Source organism: Bombina bombina, chromosome 3 (genome assembly GCF_027579735.1).
Source record: "Bombina bombina isolate aBomBom1 chromosome 3, aBomBom1.pri, whole genome shotgun sequence".
NCBI classification, from domain to species: domain Eukaryota; kingdom Metazoa; phylum Chordata; class Amphibia; order Anura; family Bombinatoridae; genus Bombina; species Bombina bombina.
This window is the reverse complement of record NC_069501.1, coordinates 191122882-191144632: the sequence shown is the minus strand read 5'-3', so window position 1 is coordinate 191144632 and position 21751 is coordinate 191122882. Positions and strand designations below refer to the sequence as shown.

The window sequence follows — 21751 nt, the reverse complement described above, 5'->3', positions numbered from 1 at the left end:
GCTCTCTCTCTCTCTCCCCCTCTTTTGCTCGCTTTCTCTCTTTCCCTCCTCTCTTTTCGTCTCTCCCACCTCTCTCCCGCCGGCCACCCCCGCCTAGCACGCCCCCATTACGGCACATCCGGCCACGCCCCATCACAGCACGCCTGGCCATGCCCCACCTGGCAGCTTTCGCAGTGCGCACTGCTCTGCTGCTCAAAGCCAGGTATGTTTGTCCTCTGCAGTCTCTACTGCGCATGACTGCATCTGACAAACATACCTGGCCTTTTATTATATAGGATGCTTCATTTTCTTGATATCCTTTGCTGTAAAGCATATCTAGATAGGCTCAGTAGCTGCTGATTGGTGGCTGCACATACATGCCTCGTGTGATTGGCTTACACATGTGCAATGCTATTTCTTTGAGAAAGGATATCTGAAGAATTAACCAAATCAGATAATTGAAGTAAATTGGAAAGTTGCTTAAAATTGTATCCTCTGTCTGAATCATGGAAGAACATTTTTGGGTTTAATGTCCCTTTAGGCTATATAAATGGATCATCTACAAAACATTTATGCAAAATAATGTCCCTTAAAAAGGACAGTCAACACCAGAATTTTTGTTATTTAAAAAGAAAGATAATCCCTTTATTACCCATTGCCCAGTTTTGCCTAACCAACACTGTTATAGAAATACACTTTTTACATCTGTGATTATCTTGTGTCTATGCTTCTTCAAACTGCCCCCTTATTTCAGTTCTTTTGACAGACTTGCATTTTAGCTAATAAGTGCTCACTCCAGGGTAACTTCACGTTCATGAGCTCAATGTTATCTATATGAAACACATGAACTAATGCCCTCTAGTGGTCAAAATGCATTCAGATTAGAGGCAGTCTTCAAGGTCTAAGAAATTAGCATATGAACCTCCTAGGTTTAGCTTTTAACTAAGAATACCAATTGCATACCCTATTTAAATCATGAAAGATTTTTTTGGACTTCACTGTCCCTTTAAGGAAAGACATTGAGGTAACCCTGTCCTCTTCCCTTAATGGACCAGTAAATACAGTAGATTTGCATTATCAACAAATGTATGATAAAAAAAAGACAATTCAATAGAACTTAGTCAGAACTTAAAATGATTAGTAGATTTTTTTCTGACACATTTCCACTCCCCCTGTATCATGTGACAGCAATCAGCCAATCACAAATGCATAAACGTATATTCTGTGAATTCTTGCACATGCTCAGTAGGAGCTGGGGGCCTCAAAAACTTTAAATAAAAAAAGACTGTGTACATTTTATTTATGGAAGTAAATTGGAAAGTTGTTTAAAATTGCTGCTCTATCTGAACCATGAAAGTGTCCCTTTAAGGTGGTTTAGCACTGATTCAGCTTAGTTCAACAATAATTTATTAAACAGGTATTTAAACAGACATATTTTATTTTCTAATCTCCATCTAATAGCTAAATATAAATATAAAGTATGTTTAACTATACACACATAAACTACACTTCCTATTGGCTGTACCGCCTGCTTGTCAAGGCTATGAAAAAAGCTCTTGCAGGGAGAGGTCAAATATGTAAAATATTTTTCTGAAACAAGTGTTTGTAACTATTAAAGTTAACCATGTGCACTCACTTTATACTTTCTAACATGTATTGGAAGTTTTTGAAGGTAACACAGTGGCTCAAAAGCTTATTGATTGCAACATGTGACACAGGAGCAAAGTACATTGTCTAGCAGAGAATCACTGTACGTAATTCTTATGCCAAACCTTAATGGTTAATAAGTAATTGACGGAAGTAATGCAGGTCATTCAGCATGGGGGAACAGTGCAGGCTATACAGCCATCTGTAATCAGAGCCTACTTTTATTTGTAAATGTACCTAGAAAACTAATTATCAGACACAACATGAAGATAAAGAAAGTTACCCCAGGAGAGAAGTCGGTTCCCTTAAAATGTCCAGATAATACTGCGTTTAAGCAGCAGCGTCTCCCGTCCTGGAAGCCTTCTCTAAATGCTCAGTCTGTCATCCCGTGCACCTTTATCATTGCCATTTTCTGCTTGGCTGTTGGGATCAGTTGGATTGTAACAGCTTCATATATTAAGGAAATAAGGGTGAGTCAGGAGTGCTTGCATTATATACATATACAGTTATTTCATTAAAAACAATTAGCAAAAAGGTAAAAAAAATCATTAACAATATTATATATATTATCTCTTGTGTAACCTCCACTTGAGGATGGATAAATAAAAAAATAAAATATATATATTGTTATATAAAAATATTTTTCCACTGAGGCTCAAATAGAAATAATAAAGAAGAACCAATGAGCAAATATTAGATTAAGCAATGTGATAAAATGAAAGATGTGGTTATTCTTTGTATTCATTTTCTAAGTTCTACATAATGTTAAGCATTTTTCAAACAGACTGGAAAGCTCAGTTTTTTTTTTATATTTTATAGTGTATTTATACATTAACTACAGAATCTTGTACATGCAAAGATTCAATGACTAGTTTACATTCCTGGTGTCACCTTTGTGAACTGGTAGTAACATTAGGTTTTCTATAGATGCTTATTAGAGTTATTTGTTGCTACTACAAATTCACATAGTTTATAGCTAGAATGTAAACTAGCCTTAACCTTTTCACTGCTGGTCCATTTTCACACCAGTCCCAGATTGGCCTGCTGGGATACCAGGACTTTTCCCGGGGGCCACCATCACCGTAGGGCTACATCCTTGGTCAGGGAGGTTACGAAGCGAGGGTTTTTGCACATATGTAGCGCATTTCTTCAAGGCTGTTCTGCTCCTGACAAGGGTGTGGGAGCCTGTGGAGGCATAAAAGTGGTGTTAGGCAGAGTGGGGTATGGGGGGTGGGGTGAAAAGTGGGGCTGGCATATGAAGGCAGGGCCAGTCTTCAAACATTACGAAAGCTGGACTGATTTCCCAATAGGGTCCTGTTTCACACCCTTAGCGACCGGGGCATTTCAGACTAAAACTTCCCCAAAAGACCAGAGCATTATTAGCATTTTTTCCCGTCACTACATTTCAACAGAAATAGAGCCTTTTTTATATATATATTTACAGTACCTATCAAAACTATATATTTTTTTTTAGTAGACAACCCAAAGTATTAATCTAGGCCCTTTCATGCCACCATTTCACCACAAAATGCAATCAAATAAAAAAAATTGTTAACTTTTTCAATAAACTTTAGGTTTCTCACTGAAATTATTTACAAACAGCTTGTGCAATCATGGTACAAATGGTTGTAAAAGCTTATCTGGGATCCCCTTTGTTCAGAAATAGCAGACATATATGGCTTTGCCATTGCTTTTTGGTAATTAGAATGCTGCTAATTTCAAATTCAAAGCAATTTCAATCTAAACTGGGTTATTTTGTTTATTTCAATTAGCTTTTCAATTAGAGAATTGAACAGCTTTATTCCAATTCATTCGACAATACTTTTCAAGCAGCTTTTCACATGAAAATTTGAACTTTTCCAATTCAATAGCCTCAACATTGCATACTTTGGGCCAGATTACTTACGAGTAGAGCGGTATTTATCAGTTTCGCTAATGCACTAATTCCGCTAAAAGTAAGCTTTTTGCCCGTCAGGTAGCCCTCGTATTACAAGTTGAAAGCAAAACTTTTTTGATGTGCACTAACCCGACCCGCCCAAAAAGCCAAAGTTAGAATATTACGTGCATTATCATATTCCCCCATAGAAATCAATGGAGCAAAAAAAGTAGAAAAAAAACTAACACCATACTCGCACACATACTCGACTGCATATTCTCAAGTATGCTAATCCGACATGAAAATATGAATATTTTACATAATACATTCCAAAGTTCTTCACATAGAATATGTTTTATTTATTCATAAATACAAATTTATACAAATATCTGATGGTATTTTGGTAGAATATCTATCTGTCTATCTATAAATGTGTGTGTGTGTACATATGTATTCATGTCTTTATATGTGTATATACTGTATGTCTGTACACACATAAATGCATAAATTCATATGTGCACACATATACTGTAAACATTTATATATATATATATATATATATATATATATATATATATATATATACACAAATACATATTTAAACATGTATATTTATGTATTTCTATGTTAAAGCCCTTTGCAGCCTTTTTTTCTAACATCTGAAAGATCATGGGCCTATCTATCAAGCTCCGTATCTAAAGACCGCTGCTCCATAACCTGTCCGCCTGCTCTGAGGAGGAAGAACTGCTGGTGCAATGCTGAATGTGGAGAGCGTATTGCTCTACGCATTCTGCGATGTCTGTGGGACATGATCTGCTGATCGGATCATGTCGGACAGACACATAATAAATAGGTCCCCATATCTTTGAGCCCTTATAACTTTTGTGTGCAATATTTTTTTTGAGTAATTTTTATTAGATGGTGTTATTATGAGTGTAACTGTACTTCGTAATCATTTTTTTTTTAAATGCTTTAGTGAGGTATATTCAAAATAAACATAGTTGGTGAAAAGCGCATAACAATTAATGAGAGTTATACATTTTTAAACTAGATCTTGCTGTACAATCTTAGCCAGTATTTGTCAGCTGTAGAGTCCTTCATACTTTGTAACTCTCATTTTGATTCAATATATTTCTGTTTTTTGCCCATTATTTGTGATACTGGCCTCTTTTGGACCATTGTAAAAGTTACTAAGATGTCACGGGCTAGGAATAGAAAGGTGAATATTGTAACAGTCAAACAAATAATATAGATAATAACAGTTGTTTAAGGTAGGGTACATTTCTTACCAGGGTGCTTACAATAGTTTATACATAGTATTTATAACAATATACAGGTATCCCTCAGTTTACGCCGGGGTTAGGTTCCAGAAGGAATGGTTGTAAATCAAAACCGTTGTAAATTGAAACCCAGTTTATAATGTAAGTCAATGGGAAGTGAGGGAGTTAGGTTCCAGGCCCCTCTCAAAATTGTCATAACTAGTAACACCTAATACATTATTTTTAAAGCTTTGAAATGAAGACTTTAAATGCTAAACGGCACTATAAACAGTATCAAATAATCATACAACACAGAATATATAAGTAAACTAAGTTAAATGAACAAAAACATTTGCTAAACTGTATTATAAACCTTATGAAATAATCACACAACACAGACTTTGCTTGCATTTTTCTGCAAACAATTCCATCCAATTTCATCTTTCTGCAAACAGGGTCTGGGTGTTCTGTTTTAAATAGCTGCAGGAATGAGAGGTCAGGATTATTAATATTCGGGGTCAGAGGTGCGGGCCTTGTGTTAACATGCGTGTTTGTGTTTATTGTTGCATTCCATTGCGAAAATAGCTCTGAGAGCAGTGGATAATGCAGAATTTTGCGTGGCCTGTGTTGTATGCAGCCAAGCTGTCCATCCAACGTTTTCTGTTTGTAATATCTCCCTGTCCACTTGGACCCATTGTTTGTGATTTGAGTTATAGCTCCAGTCTATTATTCTCTAAAATAGGGTTGCCAATCTTTATCGTGTTATATTTGGGATTCGCAGTCCCACCATATCTCTAGGCAGATATAGAGTTCTTTTAGGGACTCTAGGTTTGATTATATTCCATATAAATTTTTCTATGTTACCCTGCAGTTGATTGAGGTAATCTTTTGGCAGTGTTATAGGCAACGTCTGTAAGACATATAGTATGTGAGACAGAATGTTCATTTTGATGACATGAACTCTCCCTATCCAGGATAGTGGTTTATTTTTCCTTCCTGATCGGTCTCTAACAATGTTTTTTAGCAGTAGGCGATAATTAGCAGTAAATAAGTCTTGAGGGTTTCATGTTAGGAGTATCCCTAAGTATTTCAATTTTGTTTGTTGGATACGCAGGGGGCAGGCAGTTTGTATTTTGTCTAACTCGTTTGTTGGGGTAGTTATATTTAATAGATCTGATTTGGTCAAATTAAGATGGAAGTTTGAGACTTTTGCCATATTCTGTGAATGTGTTTAACCCCTTAATGACCACAGCACTTTTCCATTTTCTGTCCGTTTGGGACCAAGGCTATTTTTACATTTTTGCGGTGTTTGTGTTTAGCTGTAATTTTCCTCTTACTCATTTACTGTACCCACACATATTATATACCGTTTTTCTCGCCATTAAATGGACTTTCTAAAGATACCAATATTTTCATCATATTTTATAATTTACTATAAAAAAAATTATAAAATATGAGGAAAAATTGAAAAAACCCCCACTTTTTCTAACTTTGACCCCCAAAATCTGTTACATATCTACAACCACCAAAAAACACCCATGCTAAATAGTTTCTAAATATTATGCTGAGTTTAGAAATACCCAATGTTTACATGTTCTTTGCTTTTTTTGCAAGTTATAGGGAAATAAATACAAGTAGCACTTTGCTATTTCCAAACCATTTTTTTTTCAAAATTAGCGCTAGTTACATTGGAACCCTGCTATCTTTCAGGAATCTCTGAATATCCATTGACATGTATATATATATTTTTAGTAGACATCCCAAAGTATTGATCTAGGCCCATTTTGGTATATTTCATGCCACCATTTCACCGCCAAATGCGATCAAATAAAAAAAATCGTTCACTTTTTCACAAATTTTTTCACAAACTTTAGGTTTCTCACTGAAATTATTTACAAACAGCTTGTGCAATTATGGCACAAATGGTTGTAAATTCTTCTCTGGGATCCCCTTTGTTCAGAAATAGCATACTTATATGGCTTTGGTGTTGCTTTTTGGTAATTAGAATGCCACTAAATGCCACTGCGCACCACACGTGTATTATGCCCAGCAGTGAAGGGGTTAATTAGGGAGCATGTAGGGAGCTTTTTGGGGTAATTTTAGCTTTAGTGTAGTGTAGTAGACAACCCCAAGTATTGATCTAGGCCCATTTTGGTATATTTCATGCCACCATTTCACCGCCAAATGCGATCAAATTAAAAAAAACGTAAAATTTTTCAAAATTTTAGGTTTCTCACTGAAATCATTTACAAACAGCTTGTGCAGTTATGGCACAAATGGTTCTAAATGCTTCTCTGGGATCCCCTTTGTTCAGAAATAGCAGACATATATGGCTTTGGCGTTGCTTTTTGGTATTTTGAAGGCTGCTAAATGCCGCTGCGCATCACACGTGTATTATGGCTAGCAGTGAAGGGGTTAATTAGGTAGCTTGTAGGGAGCTTGCAGGGTTAATATTAGATTTAGTGTAGAGCACAGCCTCCCACCTGAAACATCAGACCCCCTGATCCCTCCCAAACAGCTCTCTTCCCTCCCCCACCCCACAATTGTTCCCGCCATCTTAAGTACTGGCAGAAAGTCTGCCAGTACTAAAATAAAAGCTATATTTGTATTTTTTGGTGTTTTTTTTTTAAAGCATATTTACATATGCTGTTGTGTACTACCCCCCCTTAGCCCCCAACCTCACTGATCCCCCCCAAACAGCTCTATAACCCTCCCACTCTAACTTAATGGGCGCCATCTTGGGTACTGGCAGCTGTCTGCCAGTACCCAGTTTAGAAGAAAAAATGTATTTGTTTTACATTTTTTAGACTTTTCTGTAGTGTAGCTTCCCCCCCACACAAAAACCAACCCCCCACCCCTCCACGATCTCTTTTAGTGTTGATTTTTTTTGGTGTGCCTAGGCCACTTAACATTTTACTTTTATTCACTTTCCGTAGTGTAGCGGTTCCCACCCGCTCCCGCCCCGTGCACGCGCCCACCCGCCACCCTCCGTGCACGCGCGCGCGTCCGTGCGCGCCCCCGACGGTCCCGCGCCCGATCCCGCCCCCCTCGACGTCACACGGCACACCGATGGCCGCCCACCCGCCTCCCAAGTCGGCTCCCACCCACCAACGATACTGGCCATCGATGTCCGGTGCAGAGAGGGCCACAGAGTGGCTCTCTCTGCATCGGATGGCCATGTCAGGTTATTGCAGGATGCCTCCATATCGAGGCATCACTGCAATAACCGGAAAGCAGCTGGAAGCGAGCAGGATCGCTTCCAGCTGCTTTCCACACCGAGGACGTGCAGGGTACGTCCTCAGGCGTTAACTGCCTTTTTTTTGAGGACGTACCCTGCACGTCCTCGGTCATTAAGGGGTTAAAAGGGCCGGTAGATAGGTTTCTAGTTCTGTCACGGTAAGTAGAACATCGTCTGCATACATTGCAAGTTTGTATTCAGTTGTTTGTGTGGCTATTCCTTTGATGTTGGGGTCAGACCTGATCTGGCACGCCAGCACCTCGATAGACAAGGCGAAGAGTATAGGCGACAAAGGACAGCTCTGTCGCGTACCGTTTTTTATTTTGAAACAATCAGAGAGGACAGAGTTTGTTCTGACCTTAGCTGTGTGGTTAGTGTAGAGCAATTTTTTTTTTATTTATGAAGTGTTTGCCTATATTCATCTTAGACAGAGTGGCCTTGAGACAATCCCAATCCACTCTGTTGAAAGCCTTCTTGGCATCTGTCGATATAAGGGTTATAGATTGATGAGTGTTGCATGCTAGGGCTATCAGTTGCGAGAGTAGAGGGTTCAGCCTATTTGCCAGGACTCTTGCAAAAATGTTTATATCTGTGTTTAGAAAAGATATAGGTTGGAAATGTTCTGGGGCATTAGGGGGTCTACAAGATTTTGGGAGAACACTAATGTAGATCTCAAGGATTGACCTGGTGAAGCCATCCAATGTGTCGAGGGAATCAAATACGTTTGCTAACTTTGGAGCAAGTATATGGGCAAATTTTTTGTAGTACTTGGTTCTGAAACCATCTGGCCCTGGACTCTTTCCTGAGGGTAGTGATTTAATTGATGTCTTTATTTCACTCACACTAATAGGTAAGTCCAGTTTTTTGGATTGGTCATCATCAAGCTTGGGTAGATCTATATTTCTAAATATTTAGAACTAGCTTTATATAGTGATGAATAATATGTGTGGAATATCTCTGCCAGAGAAATGCTATCATGTTTAACTTGACCCGTTCTGGTTTTAAGATGGTGTATGTGTGTTTTAATCTGCTTGCGTTTGAGTGATCTGGCTAACATTTTGCCTGCTTTATTACCTTAGTCATATTTTTGCTGCAGGATTAAAGCTCGTTTTTGTTGTTCTTGTTATAGGAACGTGTTTAGCTCTTTCCTGATTTGGTTAATGCGAGTGTTGAGGTCATTTGTTTTTTTGGTCTTTTTTGTGAGATTGTTCTAAATATTGTAGGTCTTTTAGTAGAGTTTCGTATTTATTTATATTCTGTTTAACTAGATTATCTTTATGTTTTAGTAGTTCCCCTCGTAGAACGCATTTGTGCGCTTCCCATATGTTTGTCCAAGTGGTGTTAGATGATGTGTTGATTTGGAAATACTCCGTCAATGCTTTTTCTAAACTTGGTTTTATTAAAGGATGGTCTAGTAGGCTATCATCTAGCTTCCATATGAATGGAATCAAAGGACTATCAGGCCATTTAATTTGACATAGAACTGGTGCATGGTCTGACCAAGTTTTAGTCAGTATTGATACTCTTTTAATGAGTGCAAGGCCTATGGAGTCTGTCAGAATGTAGTCAATACGGGAGTATACACTATGCGGGTGTGAATAAAAAGTGAAGTCTTTAGTGGTAGGGTGAAATGTGCGCCATGTATCATGTAGAGCTAATGATTTAATTTGTGTGTTCATGTTTTTGATATCTCTTTTGGTAATGTTTGGGGTAATGTTTGGGGTGCCTCCTGAAGTGTCCACCTTAAGATCGAGTGGTACATTAAAGTCTCCTCCAACTATTAATGTGCCCTTGGTATGGTCTAGGATTTTACTGGAGAGTTTGCGCATGAATGTGAGCTGTTGTTTATTTGGGAAATAAGCATTTACTAAGGTGATGGGTCGTCCATAGAGTAAACCTGTTAATATGAGAGTTCTCACATCTGTATCTTTTTCTATATGTATGGGTTCTAGAGGTATGTCATGTCTTATCAATATGCCTACCCCGTTCTTTTTGGAGGTGCCTGATAAAAAGTAAGCTGTGGTATATTTGTGGTGGGTCCATTTGGGTTCCTTTCCCTTTCTAAAGTGTGTCTCCTGAAGTAAGATAATTGCCCATTTTGGTTTATATAGATCATTAAGAACTATGGACCTTTCTTGAGGTACATTAAAGCCTTTGTCCAGAGGCATAACTAGAATTCACAAGGCCCAGGTGCAAGAATCTAATAAATAAAAAAGGTGAATTTGATACATTTTTTTTTTTTAATTTTAACACAGAAAAAAAAAATGTGAATCAGATTACATGTCTGCAAAAGGAGGTACCATGTGTCCACAGTCTGTGAGATGGTCTGACCCCCTATTACTGTATATGGTGACACTATTTAACCCACCAATACTGTATATAGTGAGTCAGTGACACAGTCTGTAATCTTGCAACAATGTAGCATGAAACACAGCACTCACTGCACAGCAAGGAACAGGTTTACCAAACCCAGCATCAATACGAAAAAAGCAGAAATGTTCCAGCTGGTGCAAAAACCTTTTATTGTGCAAACAGGGATACAAACAAAACAAAGCAACGTTTCAGGCTCACAATTAGCCCTTTCTCAAGCTTGACCATAAATGAGTGAACAAACATTTAAATAGCCATAATGGCGCCGAATATTGTGATTAAAAATGGTACACTGTTGCCCTCTAGTGAACAGCAGCAATATAACATCCAAACATGTATAAAGTGCATTTTGATGACTGAATATATCGCCACCTAGTGAATAATAATCATACTGTCAAACAGATATATATTTAACATACTGTAAGTGAAAAAATTAGCATATATAAAAATAATAACTGTGAATCAATTTATCAATATATAAGTGACAAAAATTAATATATTCTATTCAATAAAAATTTAAAATGCATTGAAAATTCAATTAATCATTTGATATAATAACCACAATACATCAAATTAAAAAACATATATCAAGTGTGTCAATCTACAAATAAAAAAAATATTTCTATCTTGCCAATTATTTTAATTTTATGCTGTCTTAGTTCATTGCGTATCAAATCAGTCGATTGAATCAGCAGACTGACACACTTGCATCTTGGTCAGTATTGGATATTCAACACTATATGTACACACACACACTCAGAGACACTAAGTCTCATATAAATGCGTGTGTATGGGCACACATATGTGCATATATAATTTGATCAGTACAATACCTGTATAAAAAGAGACTTTTAATATCATTCTTATTTTATTGAGTTACCAAAAGGCAGTCCAATTACATTCCCTATTCAAGCCTCTCGGCCACAAGGTGCACAATTCATTTATCCAAAATGTTTCTCGCCTACTCAGTATATACACCAAGGAGCACAGACATTTAATTGTGTAAATAATATACTCAGACCTACAAGTCAAATATTCATTGATAAAATACTTCTTACCCATGTAAGGGTGACAAAAAGTGTCACCCTTAATCATTGAATTGCAATTAATGCAAGATAAACACGGGTAACATCCTTTTCGTTTTTGGCCATTGGGGTCCAATGTAGCCCCAACATATGCCAACATATTTATGATTAATTTTGTAGAAGATCTTAATTGCTCAGTTAATGGCATTAAATTTACTTTAACATATGATGAATGTTCAATCCATTTTTTGGATACAAAAGTCTATAAAGGTGAGGATGGTTTGAAAGTTGATATTTATTCCAAACCTACGGATAAAAACAATACTTTGTGGTTTGAGAGTTTCCATCCACCCTCTACCTTTAGGGCAGTCCCAAAGAGTCAACTTCTAAGGGTTGATCGGATCGTGTCAGATCCAGCCATTAAGGAGGTTTGTCTGGAGGAGATGTCGGAAACGTTTATCTCTAGGGGTTATCCTAAATTATTAATTAAGGACATAAAACAGAATGTGAGTGCAACTAGAGTTGAATCTAAAGCAGTGAGGAAAACCAAAAATGGGTCTAAAAATCTGGAGAGAATTAAATTTATATCTCAGTACAATACAAGGAGCAATCAAATTAATAAAATCATTTGGAAATATTGGCATATTTTATCCAAATGTCACCCAGGTATAGGTGCCTTTTCACTACCACCTATGTTAGCTTATAAACATAGTCCTAATATTAAAGATAAATTGGTGAGAGCTGATATAGGTGTTAAGAAAAATGTTCAGAGTACAATAACTGGCCAAAAACAAAAAGGATGTTACCCGTGTTTATCTTGCATTAATTACAATTCAATGATTAAGGGTGACACTTTTTGTCACCCTACAACGGGTAAGAAGTATTTTATCAATGAATATTTTACTTGTAGGTCTGAGTATATTATTTACGCAATTAAATGTCCATGCTCCTTGATGTACATTGGTCAATCGACCAGGGAGGCACGAGAAAGGATCTCAGAGCACAAGTCGAATATTCGTTGTGAAAAGAAGGATGCTCCTGTGGCTGGTCACTTTTTAGAGGCAGGCCACAGGATAAGTCAACTGCGTTTTCAAATCATTGAGAGGGTCAATACACCTAGAAGAGGGGGTGATAAGGAGAATATACTGAGAAGGCGAGAAACATTTTGGATAAATGAATTGTGCACCTTGTGGCCGAGAGGCTTGAATAGGGAATGTAATTGGACTGCTTTTTGGTAACTCAATAAAATAAGAATGATATTAAAAGTCTCTTTTTATACAGGTATTGTACTGATCAAATTATATATGCACATATGTGTGCCCATATACACGCATTTATATGAGACTTAGTGTCTCTGAGTGTGTGTGTGTGTCATGTGTACATATAGTGTTGAATATCCAATACTGACCAAGATGCAAGTGTGTCAGTCTACTGATTCAATCTACTGATTTGATACGCAATGAACTAAGACAGCATAAAATTAAAATAATTGGCAAGATAGAAATATTTTGTTTATTTGTAGATTGACACACTTGATATATGTTTTTTAATTTGATGTATTGTGGTTATTATATCAAATGATTAATTGAATTTTCAATGCATTTTAAATTTTTATTGAATAGAATATATTAATGTTCGTCACTTATATATTGAAAAATTGATTCACAGTTATTATTTTTATATATGCTAATTTTTTCCACATATGTTAAATATATATCTGTTTGACAGTATGATGATTATTCACTAGGTGGCGATATATTCAGTCATCAAAATGCACTTTAATACATGTTTGGATGTTATATTGCTGCTGTTCACTAGAGGGCAACAGTGTACCATTTTTAATCACAATATTTGGCGCCATTATGGCTATTTAAATGTTTGTTCACTCATTTATGGTCAAGCTTGAGAAAGGGCTAATTGTGAGCCTGAAACGTTGCTTTGTTTTGTTTGTATCCCTGTTTGCACAATAAAAGGTTTTTGCACCAGCTGGAACAGTCTGTAATTTGCCTGTGAGATGGCTGGCCTGACCCTACCTGCCCCAGTACTTTATAAAGTGACCACAGTAGTCTGTGACATGGTCCAGCCCCCCCCCCCAGTACTGTATATAGTGGTACTGTATAGTGAAACTGTTTACCCCCGCCCCCCTTGCTGTAGTACCAAGGTCTGTAATTTACTGGTTCCACAAACATACACATACACACATACATACATACATAAATACACACACAGTCACATACATACATACATACATACACATCCTATGCATGTTAAAGTATGCTGAAATTGTTCCTATACAGAGATAGTGGTATGGGGTCTATAGTTAGAAAATAAGGTATAGTTTGAGTTTGTCTGTGATGGAGGAAGGAAGGGAGGGCCGCAGCATTTGTGTTACAGGTGTGGCTTATGTCGTCTTAACCACTGGAAGTAGCAAATGCAATATAGTCAGCTTTAGAATACAAACACTAATAGTTTTTAGAACTTTTCAATCAATATGAAATATGAATAATGGGTAAGATGGGGGGGGGGGGGGCAAAAACTAAAAAACAACTGTTTAGGGTAGGAGAAAAAGGAAAATACACTTGAAAGCTAAACTCCAAAAGTCTTTCCAAATTCAATCTCCAACAATTTAGGATAGTGTCCTTCTCCCCCAGGATGGCATCTGTTTACGAAAATTGAAATAGATACCCATTAACATGTGTTAGCTATAGGGTTTGTGTGTATCTATACCCTTGTTTGTATGTCCGAGGAGCTCTCCACCCAAGTTTCCCAGTTTCTCAGGTTATATGAGTTATACATATAAGGAATGATGTTGAGATCTTGTCTTAGAGTTACGTTCCTCTGGTTTGTAATAGTATGTAGTGTTATTTGAAGCATTTTGCAAACCCACGTTTCTATGTACAGTGTTTGTTGGTGTGGCTGTAGGGTGGTATCGAAGGTGTTGGAATTATTTTGTGTGTATCTCTGTTAAGCTAGTCATAGATTTTGTATGTTTTGTTGGATTCCTACAGGGGAGAAGATAATAAAAGTTAAGAAGAGATGAACAAAAGTCTGTTAATACTAATCATTTAACACCAAGACTAATTTAGAGTCATAGTAGATTGTTATACTCATCTGTCCGGTGGTAGATTAAATCTTCTTCTGTACAAATGTCCCCTGTTTTAGCTGTAGGAGTCCATAGTTAATGGATCTTGTGCTAGGTAGTTGACTTCATTATAGTCCAGGAGCTAAGGTAATATTGAGTTCTGTTCTTCTGTGTGCTGCTCCTCTGGTATTTTAGCTCTCGTTAAATTATGATGATCTGTAGGTAGGGATATCTGTATCTGTAATGTGTTACAAAACAATGACAAATCATCCATGTTGCGGAAGGTAGCTGTTCTGTCCCCTCTCATAGCCGTCAGACTTACTGGGAAACCCCATCTGCATGGTATCTTTTGGGATCTCAGGACTGATGTTATGAATTGTAGTTTTTTCCGTTTTTGTAGTAGGGCTTAAGTCCGCAAGGATTTGGATTGGGAAGCCCACGTGAGTGATTTGATGTTTTTGTCTTGCATGTTTTAAGATTTCTTCCTTATCCAGGTAGTTAAGGAATTTCACCACTATGTCCCGTGGTGGTGCTTTTGCGGGTGGCTTAGCTCTAAGGGCTCTATGGGCCCATTCCAGTATAATGTTTGGCGAGTTGGTGGTGTCTTTTATGATTCTGAATAGATCTTGTAGGTAACCTTGTATTGCTGTGGATTGGACGGATTCTGGTACTCCTCTTATTTGCAAGTTGTTCCTGCGCCCTCTATTATCAAGGTCTTGCACTTTTTCCATAAGATTGTGGATGACTTTTTCTTGGTTATAGGTTACTTGTGAAAGAAGTTGGATGTCTTGTGTGGCAGTATTATGGCTCTCTTCTAGGGTAGATACCCCTCGGTCGACTTTTTTAATGTCTTTTTTCACCTCACTGAACGTCACGCATGTCAGACATGCCGGTTTTTATGTCATCTTTAGTCGCTAGGAGTTTCAAGTCGGCTTTTGTTATTTCGTTGAAAGAGCTATGGTCTGTTGTGTTATGTATTTGCTCCTCTATTGTTGTAGTAGTCGCAGTATCAGAGGTTGAGAGGCAGGGAGCTATCGGCGATGGGCCTTCAACTTGTTTGAGGTATTGTTTGATCATTTTTGTTTTAGCTGGCGTTTCTAGTTTTTGTTGTTTTTTTTTTGCTGGCATAACAGCATGGGATTTTTAGTGATTGCTTCAGATAACGTAATATAGTTGAGCCTTGAATGATATTTATTGTGGCAGCTTCTTTTTGTTTTATAGAGACCTCTTTACTTCCTAACCTGGAACGATTATATTGCACACGGAGTATATTTTCCTTTTTATATGGGACTTGTTAGCCCTTGGGGTGCAGTCTGTTTGGGGTGCAGTCTGTTTGATGTTAACACTTTTAGAGATCAATGTTGGTTATCGTTTTTATAAAGATAGCTGCGGTAACGCTTCTCTGTCAGTGGCCTTGTTTTAGTTATTTACAACTGCGTCACACTTTTGCTTTTGAAACCTGTTGCATTCATGTATAAGTGCTACCACAGTGGTCTGCACTTTGGGATATATTTCTTTAACAGGGTTTGCGTTTAGCTGTGTGGCTTCCTACATTGAGTTCCCACAGAAGCGGTTGTTAATCTTTCCTAAGTTGTAGTCTATTTGAGCAGCATGTGTTCCTTTTACAAACCCCTTTTTGCTATTTCTCTTGTTTGTTGCAACAAGGTGTGTTTCTATGCAAAGTGACCGGGGTTAACCTGCCTTTTTTTGTGTGTGTAAGGGTTTAAGCCTTGCTGTTTTAATCCGTTAGGTATATACTGGCTTAATGACCCCTTCATGCCTTATGCAATTTGGCATCCGCCCTTACATTTAACATATAGCGTAGTATACCTTGATCTGTGGTCACAGAGCTTCTCTTAGTCTCAGCTCTACCTGTAATGGAGTGTTAGTCGTCCCGTTTGCTCTGCTCGGCAGCTTGAGGGTTCTTTTCTACTCTGCTGTGCGTTATATTACACCGTGTGTTAGAGCCTGGAGCTAGTGGATGTGGGATATGGCAGACCGGTGTATAAGCCCAGCTCTCGCGTCCAACTCTGATGTGTTGCTTCTCAGCTGCCGCAATGACTTGTTCACTTGGTCCGTGGGCTTTTTTTAGTTGAGGGAGCTCCTCAGCACCATTTGCTGTGTTTTTTTACCCGACAGTTAGATTGGAGATGCCGGTCTGGGTGATCCGTGACTCGAAACTAACTCACTATGCGGCCATTACTCAGTGTAATGATTTTTTTATGTGTTTTGTGACACTTTTTTGGTTTGCTAAATAGTTAACCACAGCTCTGAGGTTGTGCTATCCTGATGCGTGTTAAATTCAATTTGCTCTCAAACGATCACATTTAACTTGTAATATGAGCGCTACATCCGACGGGTGCAAACAGCTGGGATAAACCCAATATTGATTGTGCATAACTGTTAGCACACCACTGGTAATCTGGCCCTTTGTTTGCACTTTTTTAAGTTAAATTGTAATGTTCATGGTTTGTGAATACTCAGTTAACATATTAAAATATTAATAAACACGATTATCTCCTAATATAATGAAAGCAATTAAAATTATAGTTCAAATTAAGCTTATACAAAACAAAATGTTATCAATTTGATTGTTGAGACATGGAAGGAGAATTAAACTTGGGTACAAGCTGCTTACAGAAATCTATGAATAATGAATATGATACCTTGCAAAGGTACAAATTTATTTTTTGGGTTGGTGGATTTACAAAATTATTACTAAGGTAGTAGAAGTATAAATGGATATGAAACTTAAAATTAAACTTTCATGGTTTAGATAGCACATGCAATTTTAAGAGACTTTTCAATTAACAGTTGTATACAAAAGTTTAGGTACCCCTGACAACTTCCATGATTTTCATTTATAAATAATTGGGTGTTTGGATCAGCAATTTCATTTTGACCTATCAAATAACTGAAGGACACAGTAATTTTTCAGTAGTGAAATGAGGTTTATTGATTAACAGGAAATGTGCAATATGCTTCCAAACTAAATTAGACAGGTGCATAAATTTGGGCACCCCAACAGAAATATTGCATCAATATTTAGTAGAGCCTCTTCTAGCAGAAATCACAGCCTCTAGACGCTTCCTATAGCCTACAATAAGTGTCTGGATTCTGGATGAAGGTATTTTGGACCATTCCTCCTTGTAAAACATCTCCAGTTCAGTTAGGTTTGATGGTTGCCGAGCATGGACAGCCCGCTTCAAATCACCCCACAGATTTTCAATGATATTCAGGTCTGGGGACTGGGATGGCCATTCCAGAACATTGTACTTGTTCCTCTGCATAAATGCCAGAGTAGATTTTGAGCAGTGTTTTGGGTATATTTGATATTGAGTGGAATCCATGCGACCCTCAACTTTAACAAGATTCCCAGTACCGGCACTGGCCACACAGCCCCACAGCATGATGGAACATCCACCAAATTTTACTGTGGGTAGCAAGTATTTGTCTTGGAACGCTGTGTTCTTTTGCCACCATGCATAATGCCCCTTTTTATGACCAAATAACTCAATCTTTGTTTCATCAGTCCACAGCACCTTCTTCCAAAATTAAGCTGGCTTGTCCAAATGTGCATTTGTATACCTCAAGCGACTCTGTTTGTGGCGTGTGTGCAGAAAAGTCTTCTTCTGCATCACTCTCCTATCCAGCTTCTCCTTGTGCAAATTGCGCTGAATTGTTGAACGATGAAAAGTGACACCATCTGCAGCAAGATGATGATGTAGGTCTTTGGAGGTGGTCTGTGGGCTGTTTTTGACCGTTCTCACCATCCTTTGCCTCTCTGATATTTTACTTGGCATGCCACTTCTGGCCTTAACAAGAACTGTGCCTGTGGTCTTCCATTTCCTCACTATGTTCCTCATAGTGGACACTGACAGCTTAAATCTCTACAATAGCTTTTTGTAGCCTTCCCCTAAACCATAATGTTGAACAATCTTTGTTTTCAGGTCATTTGAGAGTTGCTGTGGACTGATGAAACAAAGATTGAGTTATTTGGTCATAACAAGGGGCGCTATGCATGCCGGCAAAAGAACACAGCGTTCCAAGACAAACACTTGCTACCCACAGTAAAATTTGGTGGATGTTCCATCATGCTGTGGGGCTGTGTGGCCAGTGCCGGTACTGAGAATCTTGTTAAAGTTGAGGGTTGCATGGATTCCACTCAATATCAGCAGATACTTGAGAATAATGTTGAGGAATCAGTCATAAAGTTGAAGTTACACCGGGGCTGGATATTTCAACAAGACAATGACCCAAAACACTGCTCAAAATCTACTCTGGCATTTATGCAGAGGAACAAGTACAATGTTCTGGAATGGCCATCCCAGTCCCCAGATCTGAATATCATTGACAATCTGTGGGGTGATTTGAAGAGGGCTCTCCATGCTCGGCAATCATCAAACCTAACTGAACTGGAGATGTTTTACAAGGAGGAATGGTCCAAAATACCTTCATCCAGAATCCAGACACTTATTATAGGCTATAGGAAGCGTCTAGAGGCTGTTATTTCTGCTAGAGGAGGCTCTACTAAATATTGATGCAATATTTCTGCTGGGGTGCCCAAATTTATGCACCTGTCTAATATCGTTTGCATGCATATTGCACATTTTCTGTTAATCCAATAAACCTAATTTCACTACTGAAATATTACTGTGTCCTTTAGTTATTTGATAGATCAAAATGAAATTGCTGATCCATACACCCAATTATTTATGGAAATTTTCAGGGGGGCCTAAACGTTTGCATTCAATTGTAGTTTGATCTCTTAATGTCCTTTAATGAAAAGTATACCCAGGGACTGTGGTCTTCTGTAAAAGTTTCTGAATGCTTAATGAATTAACTTAAAGGACCAGACACAGTATATTTGCATAATCAACACATGCAAAATAACAAGACAATGCAATAGCACTTAGTCTGAACTTCAAATGAGTAGTAGATTTTTTTCTGACAATTTTAAAAGTTATGTCTTTTCCACTCCCCCTGTACCATGTGACAGCCATCAGCCAATCAGAAATGCATACACGTATCATGTGACAGCCATAAACCATTCACAAATGCATACACACTTATTCTTGCACATGCTCAGTAGGAGCTGGTGACTCAAAAAGTATAAATATAAAAAGACTGTGCACATTTAGTTAATGGAAGTAAATTGGAAAGTTGTTTAAAATGGCATGCTCTACCTGAATAATGAAAGTTTAATTTTAATTGAGTGTCCCTTTAATGCATATCTGGCATTGAAGAGCTTATTGAGAAGCCAGCACAAGCCAGATTTCTAACCACTCTTGGCCATTCTGAGCATACATTTCTCTGACTCAGAGGTCAAATAAGAGAAAGCATTTGTGTTTAAGAATACTGTGTATTTGTAGTTTAGGGCTTCAACAAAGGTTCAGATTAATGAACTGTCACACATCCCCCAATCACTATCCTTTCCTGATCTGACCTTGCTCCATTATGTGATCTCTTTCCTCAACCCCCCAAAACCCAATGGACCACTTAAATGATCATCAGCATAATATCTCTTTATCCTCTGTGTGATCACGCATCACAAACCATTCCACTACACTCTAAACCCTCTCTACATAATCACGCTTCCCCACTGGAAACCTTTGTAAAAGCTACCCTAACAAACAATTCCCCAACAAAAGCCTCAATCCTAAACATCCTGTGCAGTCTTCCATTACAAACACCCAATACAAATTCAAACACACAACAAATAACCTAAAAAAAAAAAAAAAAAAAAAAACCTCTCTAACATCAAAAAGGCCTCACCTGGATGTAGAATTTTCTTTTTTTAGTCTTTTCTGGTTAAATGGCAATATCTCCTTCTCTCCTGAAGATAATGCAGAAGGTCAATAAGGTCTAGCAGGGCTTTGTTATTATAGGAGACTTAGGGGTCGATCACAATCTATTGACTGAGGGTTTTTGGCTCTTTTTTTTTTTTTTTTTTTAGCTGAAAATGCCTTTTTTTCAATTCAATGCGATTATAAACTGGAAACGCAGCATTTACAAACAATAAAGATAAACATTGTAAAATACTATATTTGTCAAATATTAAAAGTGACTGTGACAATATACTAATTGAGCAACCATGCCCAGTATGCCCGTCATGCCTACATAAAAATTGTCTTCAGGTGGTTAGAGGGACAGTCTAGTCAAAATTAAACTTTCATGATTCAGATAGGGCATGCAATTTTAAACAACTTTCCAATTTACTTTTATAATCAAATTTGCTTTGTTCTCTTAGTATTATTTGTTGAAAGCTAAACCTAGGTAGGCTCATTTTTAAAACCCTTGAAGGTCGCCTCTTATATCAGGGCATTTTGACAGTTTTTCACAGCTAGACAGCACTAGTTCATGTAGGCCATATACAGTGGGGCAAAAAAGTATTTAGTCAGCCACCAATTGTGCAAGTTCTCCCACTTAAGAAGATGAGGGAGGCCTTTCATTTTCATCATAGGTATACCTCAACTATGAGAGACAAAATGTGGAAACAAATCCAGACAATCACAATGTCTGATTTGGAAATAATTTATTTGCAAATTATGGTGGAAAATAAGTATTTGGTCAATATCAAAAGTTAATCTCAATACTTTGTTATATATCCTTTGTTGGCAATGGCAGAGGTCAAACATTTTCTGTAAGTCTTCACAAGGTTGTCACACACTGTTGCTGGTATGTTGACCCATTCCTGCATGCAGATCTCCTCTAGAGCAGTGATGTTTTGGGGCTGTCGCTGGGCAACACGGAGTTTCAACTCCCTCCAAAGGTTTTCTATGGGGTTGAGATCTGGAGACTGGCTAGGCCACTCCAGGACCTTGAAATGCTTCTTAAAAAGCCACTCCTTTGTTGCCTGGGCAGTGTGTTTGGGATCATTGTCATGCTGAAAGACCCAGCCACGTTTCATCTTCAATGCCCTTGCTTATGGAAGGAGGTTTGCACTCAAAATTTCACGATACATGGCCCCATTAATTTTTTCATGTACACGGATCAGTCGTCCTGTTCCCTTTGCAGAGAAACAGCCCCAAAGTATGATGTTGCCACCCCCATGCTTTACAGTAGGTATGGTGTTCTTTGGTTGCCACTCAGCATTCTCTCTCCTCCAAACACGACGAGTTGTGTTTTTTCCAAACAGTTCTACTTTGGTTTCATCTGACCATATGACATTCTCCAAATCCGCTTCTGGATCATCCAAATGCTCTCTAGCATACTTCAGACTGGCCCGGACATGTACTGGCTTAAGCAGGGGGACACGCCTGGCACTGCAGGATC

The 21751-nt window shown here is 38.0% G+C and overlaps 1 protein-coding gene across 1 annotated transcript in view; it reads left to right on the top strand.

Moving 5' to 3' along the window:
• Positions 1 to 1810: 1810 nt before the first annotated feature.
• LOC128651547 (cell cycle control protein 50C) overlaps positions 1811 to 21751 on the top strand; it is an 89612-nt gene continuing 69671 nt past the window's right edge. Inside the window, exon 1 of the mRNA XM_053704569.1 lies at positions 1811 to 2096. Coding sequence (XP_053560544.1) covers positions 1890 to 2096 — 207 coding nt within the window. The 5' untranslated portion in view covers positions 1811 to 1889. The remainder of the gene's footprint in view (positions 2097 to 21751) is intronic.